We start from the raw sequence: 18589 nt of genomic DNA, 5'->3' as shown, positions 1-18589 counted from the left end.
AGGAGTCTACAAGAACAGGCTGCACATGGAGGCAATCAAGCGAGCACAGTGGCCAGCAGTTCATGACCACGGCAGTGCACCTCTCCTCTCAAACATGTGAGAGTGAGACGCAGAGAAATGCCATGGGAACTGTTGGCCCCAACAGCCTGTTAAATTCTTGGCATCATAGTCTTTAGTGTCTCAGGCAAGCAGTGGAGTGGAGCCGGGTGTACATGATGGGTCATGGGTCTCAGTGCACAACACATCTTTGTACAGGAAACAGGCTACAGCTAACACCAACAGATCCACGGCACAGAGCTTTCTACAAAGATATACAACCCATGGGCAAAACAACCCAACCACCAGCATGTAGCTACTACATGAGGGAATGAATCATACAGGGAACAGCAGCTGCTTGTTTGAGGCTTTGAACTGTCGGTTCCCTCGTCGACCATTTCGGCTTGTGACTCACAAGCACCAGACACTGAGAGCTGCTACACTCACCAGTGCTAGTTGTGCAACAGTAAGCATTGATCCAACATAACATGATCTGGCGCCGCGCCCGTGATTTAAGGACATGCACAGCACTCAGGAAATTATGATGATTATAAGCTGTGGAGCTGCATTAGCATTGCGACGAGCTCATCGCTGGATGGCCGATCGGTTGGCGAATCCGAGAGGCAGACAATGGCAATCCTGATGGCCATCAGCATCTCCTCTTCTTCTCCCTCGTCTCCCAAGATGTTACTATCCAGTGCTTCTTTCGGATCCGCAGATTGCTGCATATGCCGGAGCCATCTTGCGAGGCCGCCTTGCCCAGTTTCTCCGGAGAAGAAAGAGTCTGTTGGGTCTCTCCCAGTGAGCAGCACGCCCAGGATCATGCCAAGGGCATACACATCACTCTTATCTGTGTACCTGTACCATCAAATAGTTGAGCTTATATGAGATGAGGCACCTACAAATGCAAAGTCATTAGTCTTAAATCATCAAGAAGGAAATACTTGGACAGATCAACTACAGTCTTGTACAGAAAAGAAAATCAATTTTATTCAAAACAATCAGAATACTCCTTACTCTCAAGGGGCGAAATTCAAAATCCATCACTACCATGACTGAGGCAAAGCATTAATCAAGCCCTTATACATGGCTTAGATAAATGAGTCTGTTTTTTTTTTCTGTGAGAAAGATATCTCGTGGAAAGTAATTGCTTAGAAATGAACCCTCTAAAAAATTACTGACATAGCTAGGTTTGTCAGGAAAGAGGATGGAATATGAACAGTAGAATCAGAATGCCAATCCTAGGATTTATTCTTTGATGGACATATGGAAGGTCTGAGTGAAAAAGATGGCAATAACGTTTTGGAGATAAAAAAGGGAGCAGACCAGTATTCTGTATTCTGTATGCGCGCTCATGCAGGAATTTATGAAAAGCGGGAGCATCAAAGGCAGGCAAATTGAGATCCTCTAGCAAAGCAAAGATTCTCATGTCGTGAAAAGCAAAAGTTAGATACTTTCACTAAGCCCTAGGGATAATCATCATTTTTATGCTTTATGCCTTCTCAGTTACTCTTCTGGCAAGTTTAACGACAAAGAAGACTACTAGTAGTAACTTGGAAAAACTGAATGGTAGCATCCACAAGTCAATGGATGTATACTATCTAGTGGGTTAAGAAAATTTGTAATAAAAAATATATAAAGTGGAAGTAAAAAAAAAGACACCAACCTAGGAGGAATAGGCACTTTTCATTGTTATTAATCATTAAGAGGAAAATAAATACTCAAATTCGAGTTGAAGAGGGCTTGAACCAGCATGGTTGGGTGCATGACCACACCTCTCAGGCTCCCACCCAACCAATTGAGATAGACTTCCTATATAAAGTGGAAGTTGTAAGCTTAACATTTGTTTTGCCAAACCAAAGACATCAAACTGCCACTATGTATTCTAAAACAATACTCAGATGCTTGTGGTATCACTCCAAATCCAGGCGGATGTCAAATACAGAGAATGATCGGGTAAAGTCACTACAAGATATAGTTTCCCTACAATGTCAACTAGCTAGACAATGCCAAACTAAAATATTAAAGGAAACTCTATATACGTCATAGATTTCTACAATTCCTTTCTTATCTCCATGTTTCTATAATGAAATGCCTTTGGTATTTGTATGGTCCAAGAATTTTATTAGAACAGTTGAGATTTGTTATCAAAAGGTGAACATATACACACCAGCCATCTGGTTCTAGACTGTATATACATGCATAGCAATTAGCAAAGAACTCAAAGTCTGCAACATATTCTTCTTGTTCATGGGGTAACCATTGACCGAGCAAGAATGATATATGATCACCATCCATCAAGAATGCCACATAAGTAACATTCAGCTAATACTATAAAAGCTTGAATCACTTAGATTTATGTTTCCTTCTTCAGTTCAAGAGTAAGTACCACAAAATTTTATTTGTATGATCAAATATCAACAATAAGCTAAGGGCCCTTAGAATGTGGGTCCATTTTACAATACTCATACAAGATTTGGATTGTTTCCTGTAAAATTTCATGCTTTCCCACAGGGTTGTAAGAATATTGATGAGATTATTCAGGAATTTAACTGGTTCTTTATATCGACAAAAAAGCACTGAAAATGGTAATGCATTGATGGTACCTGCTGCTTTGGTAGCATTCTGGAGAAGCGTAGAGGCCACTACACAATTCTCGATCACCTGAACCTGCTGCAATCAGCCTTGCAACACCACAATCTGTCAATATTGGCTCAAAACCTTCATCTAGCATCACATTCGACGGTTTGAGGTTGCAGTGGAGTATCCTCGGATTGCACTCAAAATGCAAGTGCCTCAATCCCTTGGCAATCCCAACAGCAATCCTGCTCCTCGCATCCCAACTGAGGCTGACTTGCTGCGATCTCACCCTCTTCATCACATCCTCGAGGCTGCCTCCAGGAACGAAGTCGTACACGAGCGAGAGGCGGTCCGCCTCACGAACGTACGCCTTCAACGACAACACATTCTGGTGCCTGACGCGAGCAAGGGCCTCAAGCTGCCTCTGCACCCTCCTCATGTCTGACTTGGACGCGCTCGGGGACATGGACGGCGAGGCCTCGGGGCGGCTGGCCGCCTCGAGGCGCTTGACGGCGACGGTGAGGTCGTTGTCGAGCGCCAGCTTGTAGTACTTGCCGTGGGGCCCATGGGCGAGCGGCTGCGCGGCGGGGAGCGCGGCCAGGAGGTTCTTGGCGGAGATTTGCGGGGCGAAGGAGACGGGGCCCTTGGCGATCGCGGGCGTGCTCTTGGCGTGCAGGATGGCGAGGCGGATGGCGTAGAGGAAGGCGAGCGCGAGGAGGAAGCCGGAGAGGGAGCCGAAGAGGACCCCGAGCGTGATGCGGCGGAGGCGCGCGGCGGCGCCGGCCTGCGCCCGGGGAATACTGGACCGCGGCGGCGCGGGCGACGGCGGCGGGGACTGCGTCGCCATGGGCTCCGAGTGGAGCGGCTGGGAGGAGACCGGCGCGCACAGCGCGAGGAACGCGAGCAGGAGGAGGAGAAGGGTGGTGGCCAGGAGCGGCAGGGCTTTGGTAGGGTTCCTGCTCGTCATCCTAGCTCCTACCACCATGAAACAAGTACACAAGACTTGCTAGAAGAAAGGAGCAAAATTCCTTGGGCGAGAAAGGGGGTGAAGAAATCGATCAATGCTCAGGTTTTCCCTGTTCCTCGTCCACCTCACTCACACACCCAGCAGCTTTCCTCCATGGAAATCAGAGAAAAACAACTGGAGACAGGGTGCAAAGGTTGCAAGAAGCGAGGAAGTTGCGGAGCCCCAAGAACTCGCGCATGGCGCTCGTGATCTTTACCCGCAGAAACTGTTCAACAAGGAAGACGAATAGAAAAGGCAGTCGCCCAAGGCGCGTGCGGCGTGGAGCTTGGAAGGAGGAGTACCTGACGACGACGAAGAACCAAGACAGAGACAAGACCGAGCGAAGGAGCACGCCTAGTCTCACCGCCTCCCGCGTTCCCAAGCAGGCGGCGGCTCACGCACTTGTCGCCTCCCACCAAGAAATCAACCGAGGTTAGCGGCTCTCACCGCAGCACGGAGCACACTATGCAAGCATGATCTCTCCCTTTTCTTTTACTCCTCTCACACTGGTACCGAGCTGTGTCTGTGTGCTCTCCCTCCGGAAAGCTTCAAACCAAAACGACAACAGGGAGCAAGAATTATCCAAAGCTGAGCCCTCGCCCTCGCCCTCGCCGGCTCTCTCACCTGGGGCACTGCTCGCAATAAGTTACTCGGAGAGCAGAGCAGTGTGGCATTGGTGTGGGCGCCCGGAGCTAAAAGCCGAGAGCTTTCTTGACGCATCCCTCTCCCCTCGCGGGCGGCTCGCGCCCACCACCATGCCGTGCGACCGGACCGGACCAGCCAGACATTCTCCTCCTCCCCCCGTCCCCGCTCCCCGGCGCGCGCGCGACTGGATGGCTTGGAACTTGGACTCTTTCTCTCTCCCGTTTCTACCCCTCACCCGCGGGGCCCGGGGCACGTGGCCGTATAGATGTTCAACGGGCTGGCACGGTCCGATGGGGTTTGGGCCGGCACGGCACGTCGTGCCTACCGGGCCGTGTCGAGGCGAGCACCGTGCCTGACCTACGGCCCAGGCACGGCCTGCTAGGCCGTTTATCGGCCCGGCCCGCCCCGAGAAGCACGATCAGTCCAGTGTGCCGGGCTAGCCTGGGCCCACGATGAAGCGCCATCAGCCAGAGAGAGGGGAAAGGGAGGAAGCGCGAGCCGCCAGAGTGGAGGCGAGGAGGGGGCGTCCGCGTGCGTGGGGGCGCAGCATCGGCGCCCGTGCGCGAGGGCCGAGGGGAGGGAGGGGCGTCCCGCGTGGCACCGACCTCGATGCTGCCCGCAGCTCCATGAGCTACGGCCACCGGAGCAGCTAGGCCACGGACGACGCAGTAGGGCCACCGGAGTAGCCCGCGTGGCTCCCGCGCCGTCGCCGCGCTGCCGTTGCACCACAGCCCCGCCACCGCGCCGCCGTAGCCGCCTCCCGCCATGGCACCACAGATCTGCGTGCCGACAGGCTGGATCTGGCTAAGGGGACAACGGATTCGGGCATGGCTGGTGACGGATTCGGAGAGAGAGAGGAGGGAGGAGAAGGGCCAAGGGGGGAGACCCAGCCGGCCTTGAGCTTCGGCGACGGCCGAGGATGAGAGCGCTGGGAGGCGGGGGGAGGAGTGGAGGCCGACGACTCGGGGAGGGAGCGAGGGGCGAGGGGTTGCGGCTGCGCGGCTGCCCATGCGTCTCGGGAGGGCGTGTTAGGGTTAGCCGGCACCAGGCTGTGCGGACGTGGAGGCGATGGGGTGTTAGGGTTGGTTAGCCGGGCCGAGGGCGGAGGTGGGGATGGTGGGCGGTGGGTCGCACTGGGCCGTGGGGGGGAGGAAGGAGTGAGGAGGCCCAGGAGGGGGAGGGTTAGGCCGGGCCGACCGGCGAAGGGCGAGCTGTGTCGTGCCAGCCCACGAGCCTGAGCAGTGGCCCATGCACGACCTGCCCCCTCGGGGCGGGCCAGCCTGGACCCACATGTCATCAGGCTGGACCGTGCTCATGTTGGGCTAAAAAAGCGGACTTCATATGTTGCCGCCGTGTCTCAAGCTGCATAAACATTTATACGTGTCCGTAGCGGAGTGAGAGAGAGAGGAGCCCGAGACGGAGCAGAGATGCTTTGATGCCCGTGCACAGCAATTGCCCACACTGTCTCGAATCTCTTCTTTAATGTGTCCTTCCTCAAAGTGATTACTCTCGCTTCTCCCCACAGTACTGCCGCTGCTGGTAGCAGCAGTGGTAGGAGTAAAATTTTGAGTCTTAGACTATACAATCATGTGTTTTATACTATTTCAACATATAAATTTTTTTACCATAAAATTAAGATCCAACTGTCTCTATTTTTTTTTTCTACCTCTAGCTTTCTTCTATTTTTAGACAATCATAAAATTACAGATTCACGGATCACAAGTCACATATAATAGAAAATAAATTTTTTCTATGAAAGATCAAATTACAGAGCGATGTGATAGCCTGTTCGGTTGGCAATCATCCGGTGACTAAAAATTTATGTGTTTTTTTTTAAACACAAATTGTTGTATAACATTTCTAAATTTTTTTCTTTTCACCTGGAACACAGTACAGTAGTTACTCCGTACTAGTGCTCTGGTACCGGCAGCAGTAGCACTCCGGGTTCGGTAATATCACTCGCCGTGTAAAACACCGGTCAAAATACACAGCAATTCAGGGCGTGTTTAGTTCCCTGAATTTGGGAATTTGGGCTACGGTAGCATTTTCGTTTTTATTTGGTAATTAGTGTTCAATCATAGACTAAGTAGGCTCAAAACGTTCTTTTCGTAATTTTCAACTAAACTGTGCAATTAGTTTTTTTTTCGTCTACATTTAATGCTCCATATATGTATCGTAAGATTCGATGAGATGTCTACTGTAGTACTTTTTTGGGAATTTAGATGGGAACTAAACACGCGCTCAGTAGTACGCCCAAGTGATGCCATTGATCCTATAACGACTCTTTTTTTACCGCTTTATCTAACTCTCTCACCCAACATGAATTTAACTCGGCCGAATGGGATCTCGTCACACTGTTTGATAATGGTAATCTTGCATTCCTCCTCCTGCAAATGGATTACTGCTCCGGAACCGGACGAGCGAAACAACTTTATTTGGGGTCCTTTGGCTGCTGCTTTCCACTGGGAGAAAAAAAATAATTATAGGATATTTTTTTTCTAAATTTGAAAAAGTATTAAATTTATTGTCTGGCAACCGATATTTCTCACAGAACAATGAACAAGTCTTATATCTCCAATTAAGTTTACTATAAACTTATAATTTCTCCATTTAAAATTAGGATTTATTCCCTCAGTAGGTGACTGATGGAAAGATTATCCATCAGTCACCTTCTCAGTCGTTGCGTCGCTCCCGCCCGTCTCTCCGCAGCGCATCGCTGCCAAGCATGCATCCCGGTGCTCTACCTCTGCCCAGCATGCAGCATCGCCGCCCAGTCTCACAGTCGCAGACCACGCCCCCACTACCGGCCCGGTCTCTCTCACAGGCAGAGGAGTTAAATCCTCCAGCATGCAGTCTCTCAGACAGATGACTGATGAATTTACAAATTATCAGGCGACTGCATTCGAGGATTTAAAATTATAAGACGCTTTGACTTTTTTAATATAAAATTTTGCTATACAGTTAAATATACACTATGTCTACTTATATAGTAAAATAATGTATCTAGAAATATCAGAAAGTCTTCGAATTCGGAAGTGGAGTAAATATTTATTAATATTTCTTAGATATATAAATGTTAATGATTTTTATGTATTTGATCAAAACTGAAATGTTCTCCGGAAAGCGAGAACTGTGTTTGTTTTCGACAGAGGTTTGCAGTAAAAAGCATGGGACGTCATTATACTGGGGCCCGTACTTTGAGGCTCCTTTTTCCTTTTTCCCGCCGCTTGTGTTCGGCCCCTCTTTTCGGTCGCCGCGACGTGATCCTCACTGACGTGTGGGGACCTCGCTGCACCCCCCCACGTGCCGCGGAGGCGACGGCGAGACGGTCAGCCCATGTGAGGACCTCTTCCCAGATGGGCCGTCGTTAAGTGAGATCGCATGTCGACCCATATTAGTAGCGGGCCAGGCCACAAAGAGGACAGAGTAAACAATATGGGCCGTGCCCATGCTGTTCGTTACGACTCCTTCGAGGCCCAGTTTTATTTGCATAGCTCAGTATCGTAGAACTGGAAAGCCTCGGTTTCTTCTACACTGGCAGGATAGCAAACAAATTACGAGTACTAGCAACACCCAGATCGATCCGATCGGTCCATCCGGTGAGATAATCCATGGCTGGCTGCTGTGCTAGGGTTTAGGGCTTCCTCGCCTAATTCCATCCGCACCCACCCCTCGGCGCTGCGGCCTCGTGGAGCAGGATCGATCGGTTCGGTAAGGACCCAATCCCCGTTCCCCATTCCCCATTGAAGGCCCATTCCCGTCTGATCGAACGCGTAGGCTAGGCTCTGGCGCGATGAGTTCGGTTAAATTACAGTTGGAATCCGCGGCGCAATGCTTGGCTCTGACGGTGGTTCCGTCGCAGGATGGAGGACGGGGAGGCGGAGGAGGCGCAGCGGGACGCGATCACGGCGAGGATGCGGGCCCAGGACTACGCGGGCGCGAGGGCGCTGCTGCTGCGGACGCTGCAGACGAACCCCAGGCTGGAGGGCGCCCTGGAAATGCTCCCGGTGCTCGAGGTCCTCTGCTGCGCCGCCGGCAGCGCGGCCGGCGGCCGTGGGTGTGTGGACTGGTACAGGGTCCTCCAGGTGCTTCCCGGGGATGACGCGGCCAGGATCGAGGCGCGGTACAAGAGCATCGTGGCCCAGGTGGAGCCGGCCATGGGGGCTCTGCCCGGCGCCGAATTGGCCCTCAAGCTCGTGGACGAGGCGTACACGGTGCTATCTGATCCCGAGAAGCGAGAGGGGTTCGATTCAAGCAACGTTTTCAGTCGGTTCGTCCGGTCTGGTGTTGTTGATGCGCCAGCGCACGGTGGTACACTCGTCCGTACTGACAGGGTGAACAGTCTCCACACAAAGGAGATTAGGGCGGCAGATGGTACTAGCAATGCAGCCTCACATATCAACCGCGCCGCGGACAGGCCATGCTTTGATGGAAGGGATCCCCTTCTTTCAAATGTGGCAAGTTCTTCCGGGACTAAGAGGATGGATCCTTGCTTTCTTGGTGATGACAGCGAGTTGCAGTCACCTGACGGCACTCATGTTGACAAGAGGCAAAAGAGTGTCTGTGAAAAGGATGTTTATTGCATGTCGCCCTCACAGGAAGATTGGAATGCCTGCTTTGATGATCCATCACCTGCTATGGAAGAAGATTTGGATGCCTGCTTTGATGATCCATCTGGCGTTAAAGAAGATGAGCTCTGCAGTAGTAAGCAGTATGAATACCATAACTTTGAGGAAGATAGAGCGATCGAGAATTTTGCTGCTGGCCAGGTTTGGGCAGCATATGACTGGGAGAGGTTTCCTCGTAGATATGCACTGATTGTTAAAGTACTGACGGATAAGATGCAGTTATATGTCTCATGGTTCAAGCCCTGTCCGCAAACTCCTGAAGAGAAGAAATGGTCCCATGCAGGCTTGCCATTGATTTGTGGAACTTTCATTGCAGAAGAACACTGTATCTCATTAACATGTTCAACTATGTTCTGTCACCAAATTTTCAGCGACAACCTGAATCAACATCTTGAAGTGCATCCCCACGAAGGTGAGGTATGGGCCATTTATAGTAATTGGGATATTGGGTGGTACACTGATCCTAGGATGTGGAAGAATAGTGCCTTCTCTATTGTTGAAATTCTTACCAGTTATTCTAGTGAATCAGGATGCACTGTTGCACGTTTGGTAAAGGTAGATGGGAATGGAAGTGTTTTCCAGAGGCAATTCAAGAGTGGAACAGAGCACTTGTTACACATACACAGGGACAATCTGATCATGTTCTCTCACAGGATCCCTTCTTTCAGATTTACTCCTGAGGCCGGAACTATGTTCGAGCTGGAACATTCCGCGGTACCAGAAAATATTCACCAAGAAAATACATCAGCGTGTGTTTCTGATGACACAAATGGCTTCCCTGAAACTACTGTTGCAAAATTCTCAAATCCTTCATCAACAAGCAAAATGGAAGCAGGTTCCCCAATGCAAGCCATGATGAGCTACAATACCAAGTGGTCCCCCAAGGATTTTCTAGAGGGTCAAATATGGGCTGTGTTTGATTCTCAGGACAGGATGCCTAGGTCTTATGTCAGGATTATCCATGTGGTTTCATATACTTCAGTTTTTGTTTTGAAGTTGGAACCTCACCCTATGCTTAATGAAGAGATACAGTGGGTTGAAGATGGTCTACCAGTTGCTTCTGGGGTATTTCGCGCTGGTACTGAAACTACTTACAAGGATATCTGGGAATTCTCACACCCTGTAGAGTGTGACTGGAGTGCAAAAAGGTCTTTTTACCGAATTTTCCCCCAAAAAGGGGAAATATGGGCAATGCTAAAAAATTGGAAGATCACCTTGAATAGCACTGACATTGACAAATGTGAACCTCGCATGGTTGAGATCCTCTCAGACTACTCTGATGAAAATGGAGTAAATGTGTGCAGCTTGGCTCGGGTAAAAAGTTGCTTTACCATTTTTCATAGGGTAGTAATGGAAGATTTCCATTTGACAAGGTGGATTCCAAGGTCTGAAATGCTCAGCTTTTCCCATCGTGTTCCTGCTTTTGTGATTGTTGATATCAAAGATCATGATATACCAAAAGGGTCATGGCATCTGGAACCAAGTGCCCTTCCTACAAGGATCATACATTAACACATGTATAGTAGCAGAAGTAACCAATAGTCCAATTGTAATGAACTAATGACTCCACCCTTCTCTATTGCTCCATTTTAAATTGTTCTACTTGTCTCCAGTAATTATCTTGTCCTTACTGTCTCATTTGTGAAGATAACTGTTTGACCAACTCTTCAAAATTTCCATGTTTTACCAATTGCAGATCAGGTCTGTCAGGTGTTAAAATTTGGAAATGAATTCTTTTACCATGAAATAATGAGCCACAATACAAAACGAGAAAGTAATGTGACTTAAATTAAGGTTACTGTAGCATTGTTTTTACCACTGGCATCAACTGCCAATTGGTGCTGCTACAGGATCCCCAGTTGGGATTATCTGTTGTGTCAGCCTTTTCTGTTCATTTAGTTGCTTCATGATGAGCACTGTATGCAATCACCAACTTCATTCCTGATTAATATTTTGTGTAACGGAACATTAATGTAAAGGAAAATATCTCTTTATTGGATCTGCCGACACTGCAGTACTGTTGAAGAAAGGAAACACATAATCGTCAACCAATGATGTGTTTCAGTGTTCCTTGTGACAGGTTGCCCAAAATATCGTTGTCGCTTGTCACTGCTAGATAATTCTATTGAGATGATTTAGAAAAAAAGAATTGTTATTCTGTAGTTACCCTCTTAAGCTGTTTGAAGGTCCATGAAACAAGAGGATGATGTCTTCTGTAGTCACCCTCTTAAGCTGTTTGGAGGTCCATATCAGCACATTATCAATCAAGTTTAACTGACTTTGTGGATACACTAAATACTCTTTAACTCATGCATATGTCAGCACTGTGAAATTTACAGTTCCAGTACAAAAATTGAATTGTGATAAATTTACAGAATTTCGTTCAATTATTGCGTGCTGGATATCTTTTTCCTTGGTTCCAGCCTTGTAATTGCCCCATTCAAAGGAAATGTTAGGCAGGAATAAGTAGCGTATTTTGTGGTCCTTTCATATGATGTAGGCTGCTTAGAATAAAATTAGACGATACCTTGGTATTAATGTACCCTTTTTCAATCTGACTTTTTTGGTCTGCACTTGTATACTATTGTCAAATGTAGTACGCAACTAGTTTCCTATAACTTTAAATGCTTCTGCTGATTTAACTTACTATTTTCCCCATTTTTTTCAGACAAGACCTCACCAGCTGATTGCTTGTTGAGCGAGCAGTCTATGTGTTTTTCTTGTGCTCAAGTGCAACTGTTTTTAAGTGTTTTGGCATTCAAATACGAAGTTTCCTGCCTCCCAAGTGGATATAAGAAACTTGAGAATGACAGACACAGATAAATTCATGTTTGAGCAAGAGACTTGAAGCATTCTGTGGTATTCACATGCAACACTGGAGATTATTTCGAATACCATCCAGATGTCAACATCACACCTAAATTATGCTGAGAGTCGCATATTACTCTGTAAATTACACGTTGCTAGTAATGCTCGAAGTGGAAGTTATTGTCCTTGCTGACGTTGGAACCTGAAAATGCAATCTTGGTCAGTAGCGTGCCTATGAAGGGTAGTGGGTGCTAGGTGGGCAGAGGCATGCCCCCCTTTTTTTACATGGAATTTGCAGCATTGTCTGAATTTCCATTTGGGTACTCTGGGCCTTCAGCTATTTATGGTGATTTGCTGTGTATGTTTTTAACAATCTACTAGGTGCTAACAGTTTTCAAAGTTTTTAGGTAGTGTGTCGGTGTGCCCTTAAAAATGGGTGCAAGTACATCAAGAAAATGATAGCTGCTTATCCAATCAGGGTGTATGTCTGTCTGATGTTTGACATCGTCGGGGTTCAGTTTTTGTCATCCTTGTCTTTGGAGATTCAAGGCCATTTGATTTTCAGTTTCCTTTCACGTTTCTTGAATAAAGTTTCTGCTGAGTTGCATTGAGCGATGAATATGGAATTTCAGTGGTTTTTATATGTCTGAATCCCCCCTTCTCGGTTCTAACTCCATCGTGCTTTCAGTATTGGTGAACACGGAATGCATGCCAGCTATGATCTTAGGTTTTTGCTTTAATTCTGGCCTTCTTGGGTTTGGGAGGTTGATGGTTCCTCTTTGCCTACCATTTAAAGAACAGTAGCATGGTGTCTCTTATCCTGGCCTTTATGTTGTAAATTTGAAGGATGAGGCACTATAGTATATACTATTTAGGTGTACCTAAAGAGCACTATTCTCCTTTTTATATCACTGCAACTGCTGTTGCTCTGTTCCTTTATTTTCAATATCAACTCTACCTAGTACATTATAAAACCATCACGCTATATAAGGTGTCAGGAACTGGAACCTTTTTTTTTCCGTGTGTGTATATATACTGGTGAAATATGCAGAGCTGCAGGAGCATTTTCTTGCAGAAAGGGTAAAAGATCCGAAATTTCTAACTGAAACCTATTTTGTTGTTCCAATGTTACATTTCACCATCTTAGACTTTGTAGGCCTTTCTTTTTTTTTACTTTTTGCACTGCAAGTAACCTCTCTGATGTGGTGATTTCCTAATCTGTTACTGTAACAATGGTCACAGTGAAAACAAAGAGGAGGGAGGAATCCAATACAAGGTGGGGCCACCTTCAGTTGGAAATTGGCACTAGCCTCCAAGACAAGTGACATCATATATACATATAATCCTAGTCATCCAATGAAACTATGAAAGTGAATGACCTTGACACATTGGGATGGACTGAGTGGGTCTTTGGAAAGGAGATCCATCAGCAAATAAGCATGATTGCTGGAGTTCACCTTCCATTCATCCTACACCAACTTCATTCACAAGTGATTAAAATAATCCACCTTCTCAGTGGGTGGTCTCGGCAAGTAACTGTTGTGACATGACATCCTTTCTCTCTCTTTCTAGAATAGCTAGTATAAAAAGGAGAGGCCTTGGGTGCTGTCGTTGGACAGGAAAGGGGGAGCTCAAGCCTCAAGAAGAGCCCACGCCGCGCCGCCATGGACATGGAGCTGGAGCACGGAGGGGATGAAGACGAGAGAGGGAGTGAGTCCTCCTCCTCCACCTCCAAGAGGAGCTTCGGCGCTTCGTCGGACGCAACCGTCAGCAGCACACCAAGCAAGCTGCAAACTCTGAGGTTTGCAGAGGACCTCTCTCTCCCATCGGTACACTCTCTCCCTCTCTGTCTCATCAGTCTTAGCTAGCTGATCAGTACCTAGAAATGAGAAATCTGCAATGACCTGTCGTTGTGTTCTTGAAACCAAGCTGCGATTATTACTCTGTTAGCTGAAACTAGAGCCAACGTCTTTCTGCCGAAGCACTCTGTTATTACTGCTTCGTTGAGGATGCTAGCCTTTGCCATTCCAGAAACCGTTAGCCCTGTCCATCTTTCTCAATGGAGCTGGAGCCCGTCAGTTCAGGCTTCCGTGGTGGTATGGTAGTAACAGTAAAGTCACTCCATCCTTCACTGCATTTTGACAGACAGTCTCCATCTCCATCTCCACACGTTCAGTGTCCGTGGTCCCACTGTATATCGAGGGAGAAGAGCTCTAGTTTATCTCCTTGGATTCTCAAAAGGGACCCCCCGTTTGCGATCGCTTTTGCCCTCCAGTCCGGCTTTTAGCGTAAAGGTGAAAGGCCCTGCCCTTGTTACTGTTAGTGCCAATCTGCCAAACAACTCCACTGCAGGGACTGTCTGTCTCTCTCTCTTTCTATCTCTTAACCTTGCTCTGCATGGAAATGGAAAAGCAAGTGATCTGATCAGCCTGGAAATCAGAAATCTGTAAAAATCTACACACTACTGTTCTTGTTCACATGGAAATCAATGGAGAGAGTAGCATGTAGTAACTTGTTAGCATGACTGAATCTGGTAGCAGACACCGGGCACGCATGCAGCAACTGTAGCCTGTTTCTTGCGCCGGTCTATGCTATGCTATTGCTGCCGCTTGTTTCTTGCACCGGTACCGTCTCGGCCACAGCTGAGCTGTCGGCTGTTGGCCGTTGCTGGGAGCTCGAGCTGCTTGTCTGGCCACGACAAAGGTGAAGCCGTCACCGATTTCGGTGTCTCCTCTCTCGCAGTGTTTTTGACTTCTGACCATAAGCAGTAGACAAGGCTAAGGCATGAGCATACATCACGTGCCCGGCATGAGCAGGCAACAACTGTAGCCGCCATGCCTGATGAATGCTCCTCGTTTAACTCTCACCAACCACTACCATCTTATTCCTACCGTTGAAGATTACTACATACTAGTAGTAGGAGTATTAGCCTTTGCTTTGACCGACAAGTTTCTGTCCCTTTTTTCAAAACAAAAAAGAAATAAGAAATGAATTTAGGTGACAGTGCAGGAATGTTCGCATCCTATTCGTGGAGCTAGGTTGCTTCAGAGTCATTTTCTCCGGGGTAGGCTATCTGTCTGTCCGTATTCCTGCGTGTTTATGCCGTCAAATACATGGCATGTGCTAAGCAACACGTACAAGTACGCTTGCTTTGACCTGATATGTACACGCGCATGCATGTGGAATTAATAAATTTAGTAAACCATCCCCTTCACTCGTTAATCCATTCTCTTATCCCATTTGATTTTGACCATGCATGCAAGTATACACACATGCGTGCTCCCATTTGATTCAGTCCAGCATTTGGCCATCAGTTATAGCTCTGACGGAACATTATATATATTTAATCTCCAGCATCTGCACAAGTTTCTTACGTTTGGACGAAGGGAATTTCGATAACAGATACTACAATGATTCGTTCGATCGCTATCAGAGTATCAGGATGGATGGATTTGTAGTAGTAGATTACACTGTAGAATGAACAACAGAGCGTCAGCGACACTGACGCTTTCCACATCCTGCTTCTTCTTCTGAAGATTCTTTAGAGAGACGTTGTTGCGTACATGCATTACTGACATGCGTCATGGCCCTGCTACTTATATATATCCTCGCAGTAATTTTTATCCCGACAACATGGGATGATGACCACATGCATTTGCCCTGCATGGTATCTGAAAAAGTCTTGGTCTAATCACTAGACCAAGAGAAGATCACAACGGGCATGCGACTACTCCAGACGACCCAGCCCAGGCCACACTGCAAGTATTCATACTATAATGCAAGTGGCTTGCATAGCCAATAGATTAGCATATACTATATGTTAGCCTGTTCACTTGTTGGTTTCAGCCAGGGCTTATCAACCAGCTAGCAGTGTTTTTCTCTCACAACAAACCAGCACCAGCCGGGTTTATCAGTCCAGAAACCAACCAGCGAACAAGCCGATTGTTATGATGTGCCGTGGAGGCAGAGACAAGGAGATATAATACCACTGCTGGCTGTCTGACAGGACTATAGGAGCAGTACAATCTGCATTAGGGTTCAAGAGTGGCAGCCATGTGACTTTTGGTATTTGAGAGAGGAACATATATGTACCCTATATGACTATATCATAGTTCTCTTCCCCTGTGGTACCCCTGGTACGTATATTCCTCGCAAATAGTTTATAAATATACAATGAACTATAGCCGTACGTCCTGATTAGTGGTAGTTAGATTAATGGTTAGGTGTGATGGAAGCATAGGTAGCTAGTTACTAATTAACTAGCTTTTAATTAGGATATAAGTCTGTGACCACTTAACCGTTCATGATTAATGTCAACAGCTAAGGCGAGCCTATCTATCTAACCCAACTTGCATTGGCCAGCCGGCGTTGTAAACAAGCATCGATCTGATCGATCCATACGCGCGTGCTATCACTGAACGCCTGAACGGATCGGTGGTTGGCTAGCGAGCTGGTCCATACTCATGATCCATGCCTTAATACCTTATACCTTGGGTGCCGTTTTTGCCAGGGATTTAAGTTTTTTTTGGAGAAAGAAATAACACGAAGGATCCCTATCATATGCACCCTTACTCATTACGTAGAAGCAATGCAAATGCTAATGATGCATGATGAGTTATATATGGTGGTGATGGATGCCAATAAGTCAATGGAGAGTGGATGCCAGTGTTGATGACTTGATGTGGACATGAAACTGATAAAGAGAAATTGCTGGAATAATGCGCGCAGGTGCAGGTGGTGGTGATGAGCGCCAACATGGGGTGTTCGCACTGCCGGCAGCGGGTCGCCAACGTCGTCTCCAAGATGAACGGTGAGCATCAACATTCAAAGATGTCATGTACTCATGTCGGTTAATGCACATAAATACATATGGACCCATCACCACTAATTACCTGTCATTAGGAGTTTAGGACGCATCATGTGATGTCCGTAATGCGTTTACCTTTACTAGCAGTGCTAACCAATGCATCGTTCTTCCTTCTTACGCATCCATCTTGGGCCACTGGCCGGCCATTGTACGTACGTACTGCTGCCTGCTCATCCATCAGCTCATGTACGTGCTTGGCTTGTGTCCATTAGCAGGGCTGCTGGACTACATGGTGGACTTCGGGAAGAAGGAGGTGACAGTGCGTGGGAAGGTGGTGCACACCAAGAAGAAGAAGAAGCACAGGAAGGCACTGCTGGGTGCTGCAGGTTGGGACGACGCCTCGTCTTCGCCCGGCGGCCTTGCCAGGACGCTGTCCTGGTTTTTGGGATGCTACGGCTCATGACCACAATAGCTAGTATATACGTACTCCTACCGCATGCATAGAGTATCATACCGCTGTATGTGCATGCTATATTTATATGTAACTACTAGTAGCTGTAATAAATAGTCTGTTAGTAATCTATATTTCTTCTTCCGGTCCCTTTATTTCCATTTCATTCATTGCTTTCTTTTCATTCTGAATAATGTAGCAAGCAGCCATATGTATATATGTATATGCCACACACGTGCCCGTGCTCCACGATCCCCGTGTCTTCTTCCTTCACGCATCCATTCAGCGGAGCAGACATTTTGCTTCCACGCTGTATGCCTGTATCGATCGCTATCGTCTCACCCACTGCATGCACTGGCCGAACAAGACCACCTCGCGTCGCGGTCTGCTGAACTGAACTGCGCACTAGCCGTAGGCCCCCCAGCACGGCGGAATAACCGGATCCGTGCTGGGGACACGCCGGAGCACCGCACCGCCACCGGGCTCCGGAGTGACGACTCGGATCGAGAGTTCCCATGGCATGCACCGGTGTCGCGGCTGCAGCGACAGACAAGGCGAGAAGAACAGAGCAAGAGTTAACTGACCGCTGACTGGTCGGCTCCTGTGTCGTCGCGGCGTCGCCTGAATATTCCACCCTCACGTGCGCTGCTTGTGAAGCTGTAGCCACTTGTCTGATGAGCGAGCAGAGCAGAGGCAGGAATATTCAGGCAGCAGTGTCTCAACCCTGAACTGATAAGGAAAGGCTCGGCTGAGTGAGAGCGCTGTGCAGTGCTCACTGCTCACACCTGGCCTGGCCTCACTGTGAACTCGGCATCACAGCCTCAGACCACAGTCAGTACCATGAACACCGGTACAGTCACAGTCAGTACTGAGTGGCATGATCCCACAGGGAAGGGGTTGTTGTACATTTGAGTTGTAGTACATGTGCATGACCCCTCAAACTCAAAAAGGAGTAAAATAGCGAGTGAATTACGGATGAACAGAGCAGGGGTAGATTCAGATTCAGTCGGTAAAAGCACGGACCAAGAACCGATCGCTAATCATAGCAGGGAGAGGGAGTGAGGAACCAATGCCTTTTCAGAAAGACAGAAAAGCTCAACGCAGTCTCTTCGGAGACATCCGATAAAATATGAAAAGCTCAACGCACGCACTAGCAAAAGCGAGAGTGATCCAGCCATCCAGAGCAGCTCCAAGCCCTGGACCTGGAGCCACGCCACAGCCCACGGCCCACGGCACAACGTTTCAGACTTTTGAGCAAGACAAGATAGCAGCATGTTCATCCATGTTTCAGAGTTCCACTCAAAAAAAAAATCCATGTTTCAGAGTAGGAGATAGATAGATTCAGAGCAGAGGAGACAGGGCAGGTGGGTAGAGATCACATTATTTCAGTAGGATTCTAAGAGTTTCCAGTTCCCAATTTCATAGCTGCAAAATAATCTGATGTATTTTTTTTAGATAATAAGGGAACAAAAAATAATCTGATGTATATATGCCAATGGTATACTTCATTGTATATATATATCGTCCTTGCTTCATGTGCACTGCTATCTGAAATTCTGAATGCATCTATGCATGCATGTCTTGTACTTTGTCATTCTTCATTGAGTCCACGGCGAAGGCAACCGAAG

The 18589-nt window shown here is 47.6% G+C and overlaps 3 protein-coding genes across 5 annotated transcripts; 2 read left to right on the top strand and 1 right to left on the bottom strand.

The window, feature by feature from the left end:
• Positions 1–213: 213 nt before the first annotated feature.
• LOC136459774 (inactive leucine-rich repeat receptor-like protein kinase CORYNE) lies at positions 214–4400 on the bottom strand. The gene is made up of 2 exons (XM_066459614.1): positions 2643–4400; positions 214–894 (listed from the first exon to the last, which is right to left on the bottom strand). The coding sequence occupies exons 1-2, from the start codon at positions 3599–3601 to the stop codon at positions 585–587; spliced, it is 1269 nt and encodes a 422-aa protein (XP_066315711.1). The 5' UTR covers positions 3602–4400; the 3' UTR covers positions 214–584.
• A 3416-nt stretch (positions 4401–7816) lies between these two features.
• LOC136457064 (uncharacterized) lies at positions 7817–13508 on the top strand. Of its 3 annotated transcripts, none has more exons than XM_066457108.1 (4): positions 7817–7978; positions 8130–10444; positions 11564–13235; positions 13323–13508. In XM_066457108.1, exon 2 carries the CDS (start codon positions 8131–8133, stop codon positions 10405–10407), a length of 2277 nt encoding a protein of 758 aa, XP_066313205.1. In that variant the 5' UTR covers positions 7817–7978; position 8130; the 3' UTR covers positions 10408–10444; positions 11564–13235; positions 13323–13508. The 3 variants fall into 3 exon arrangements, with proteins under 3 accessions (XP_066313205.1, XP_066313204.1, XP_066313203.1); XM_066457107.1 differs by having other exon boundaries at positions 8130–11754; positions 12946–13235; XM_066457106.1 differs by having other exon boundaries at positions 8130–13235.
• Positions 13368–16973, top strand: LOC136461308 (uncharacterized). Its single transcript, XM_066460654.1, has 3 exons — positions 13368–13532; positions 16432–16513; positions 16786–16973. Exons 1-3 carry the CDS (start codon positions 13368–13370, stop codon positions 16971–16973), a joined length of 435 nt encoding a protein of 144 aa, XP_066316751.1.
• The last annotated feature ends 1616 nt before the right edge of the window (positions 16974–18589 follow it).

Source organism: Miscanthus floridulus, chromosome 6 (assembly GCF_019320115.1).
Source record: "Miscanthus floridulus cultivar M001 chromosome 6, ASM1932011v1, whole genome shotgun sequence".
NCBI classification, from domain to species: Eukaryota; Viridiplantae; Streptophyta; class Magnoliopsida; order Poales; family Poaceae; genus Miscanthus; species Miscanthus floridulus.
Note: the sequence above shows the minus strand (reverse complement) of the source record. Positions and strands in the feature narration are given on the sequence as shown.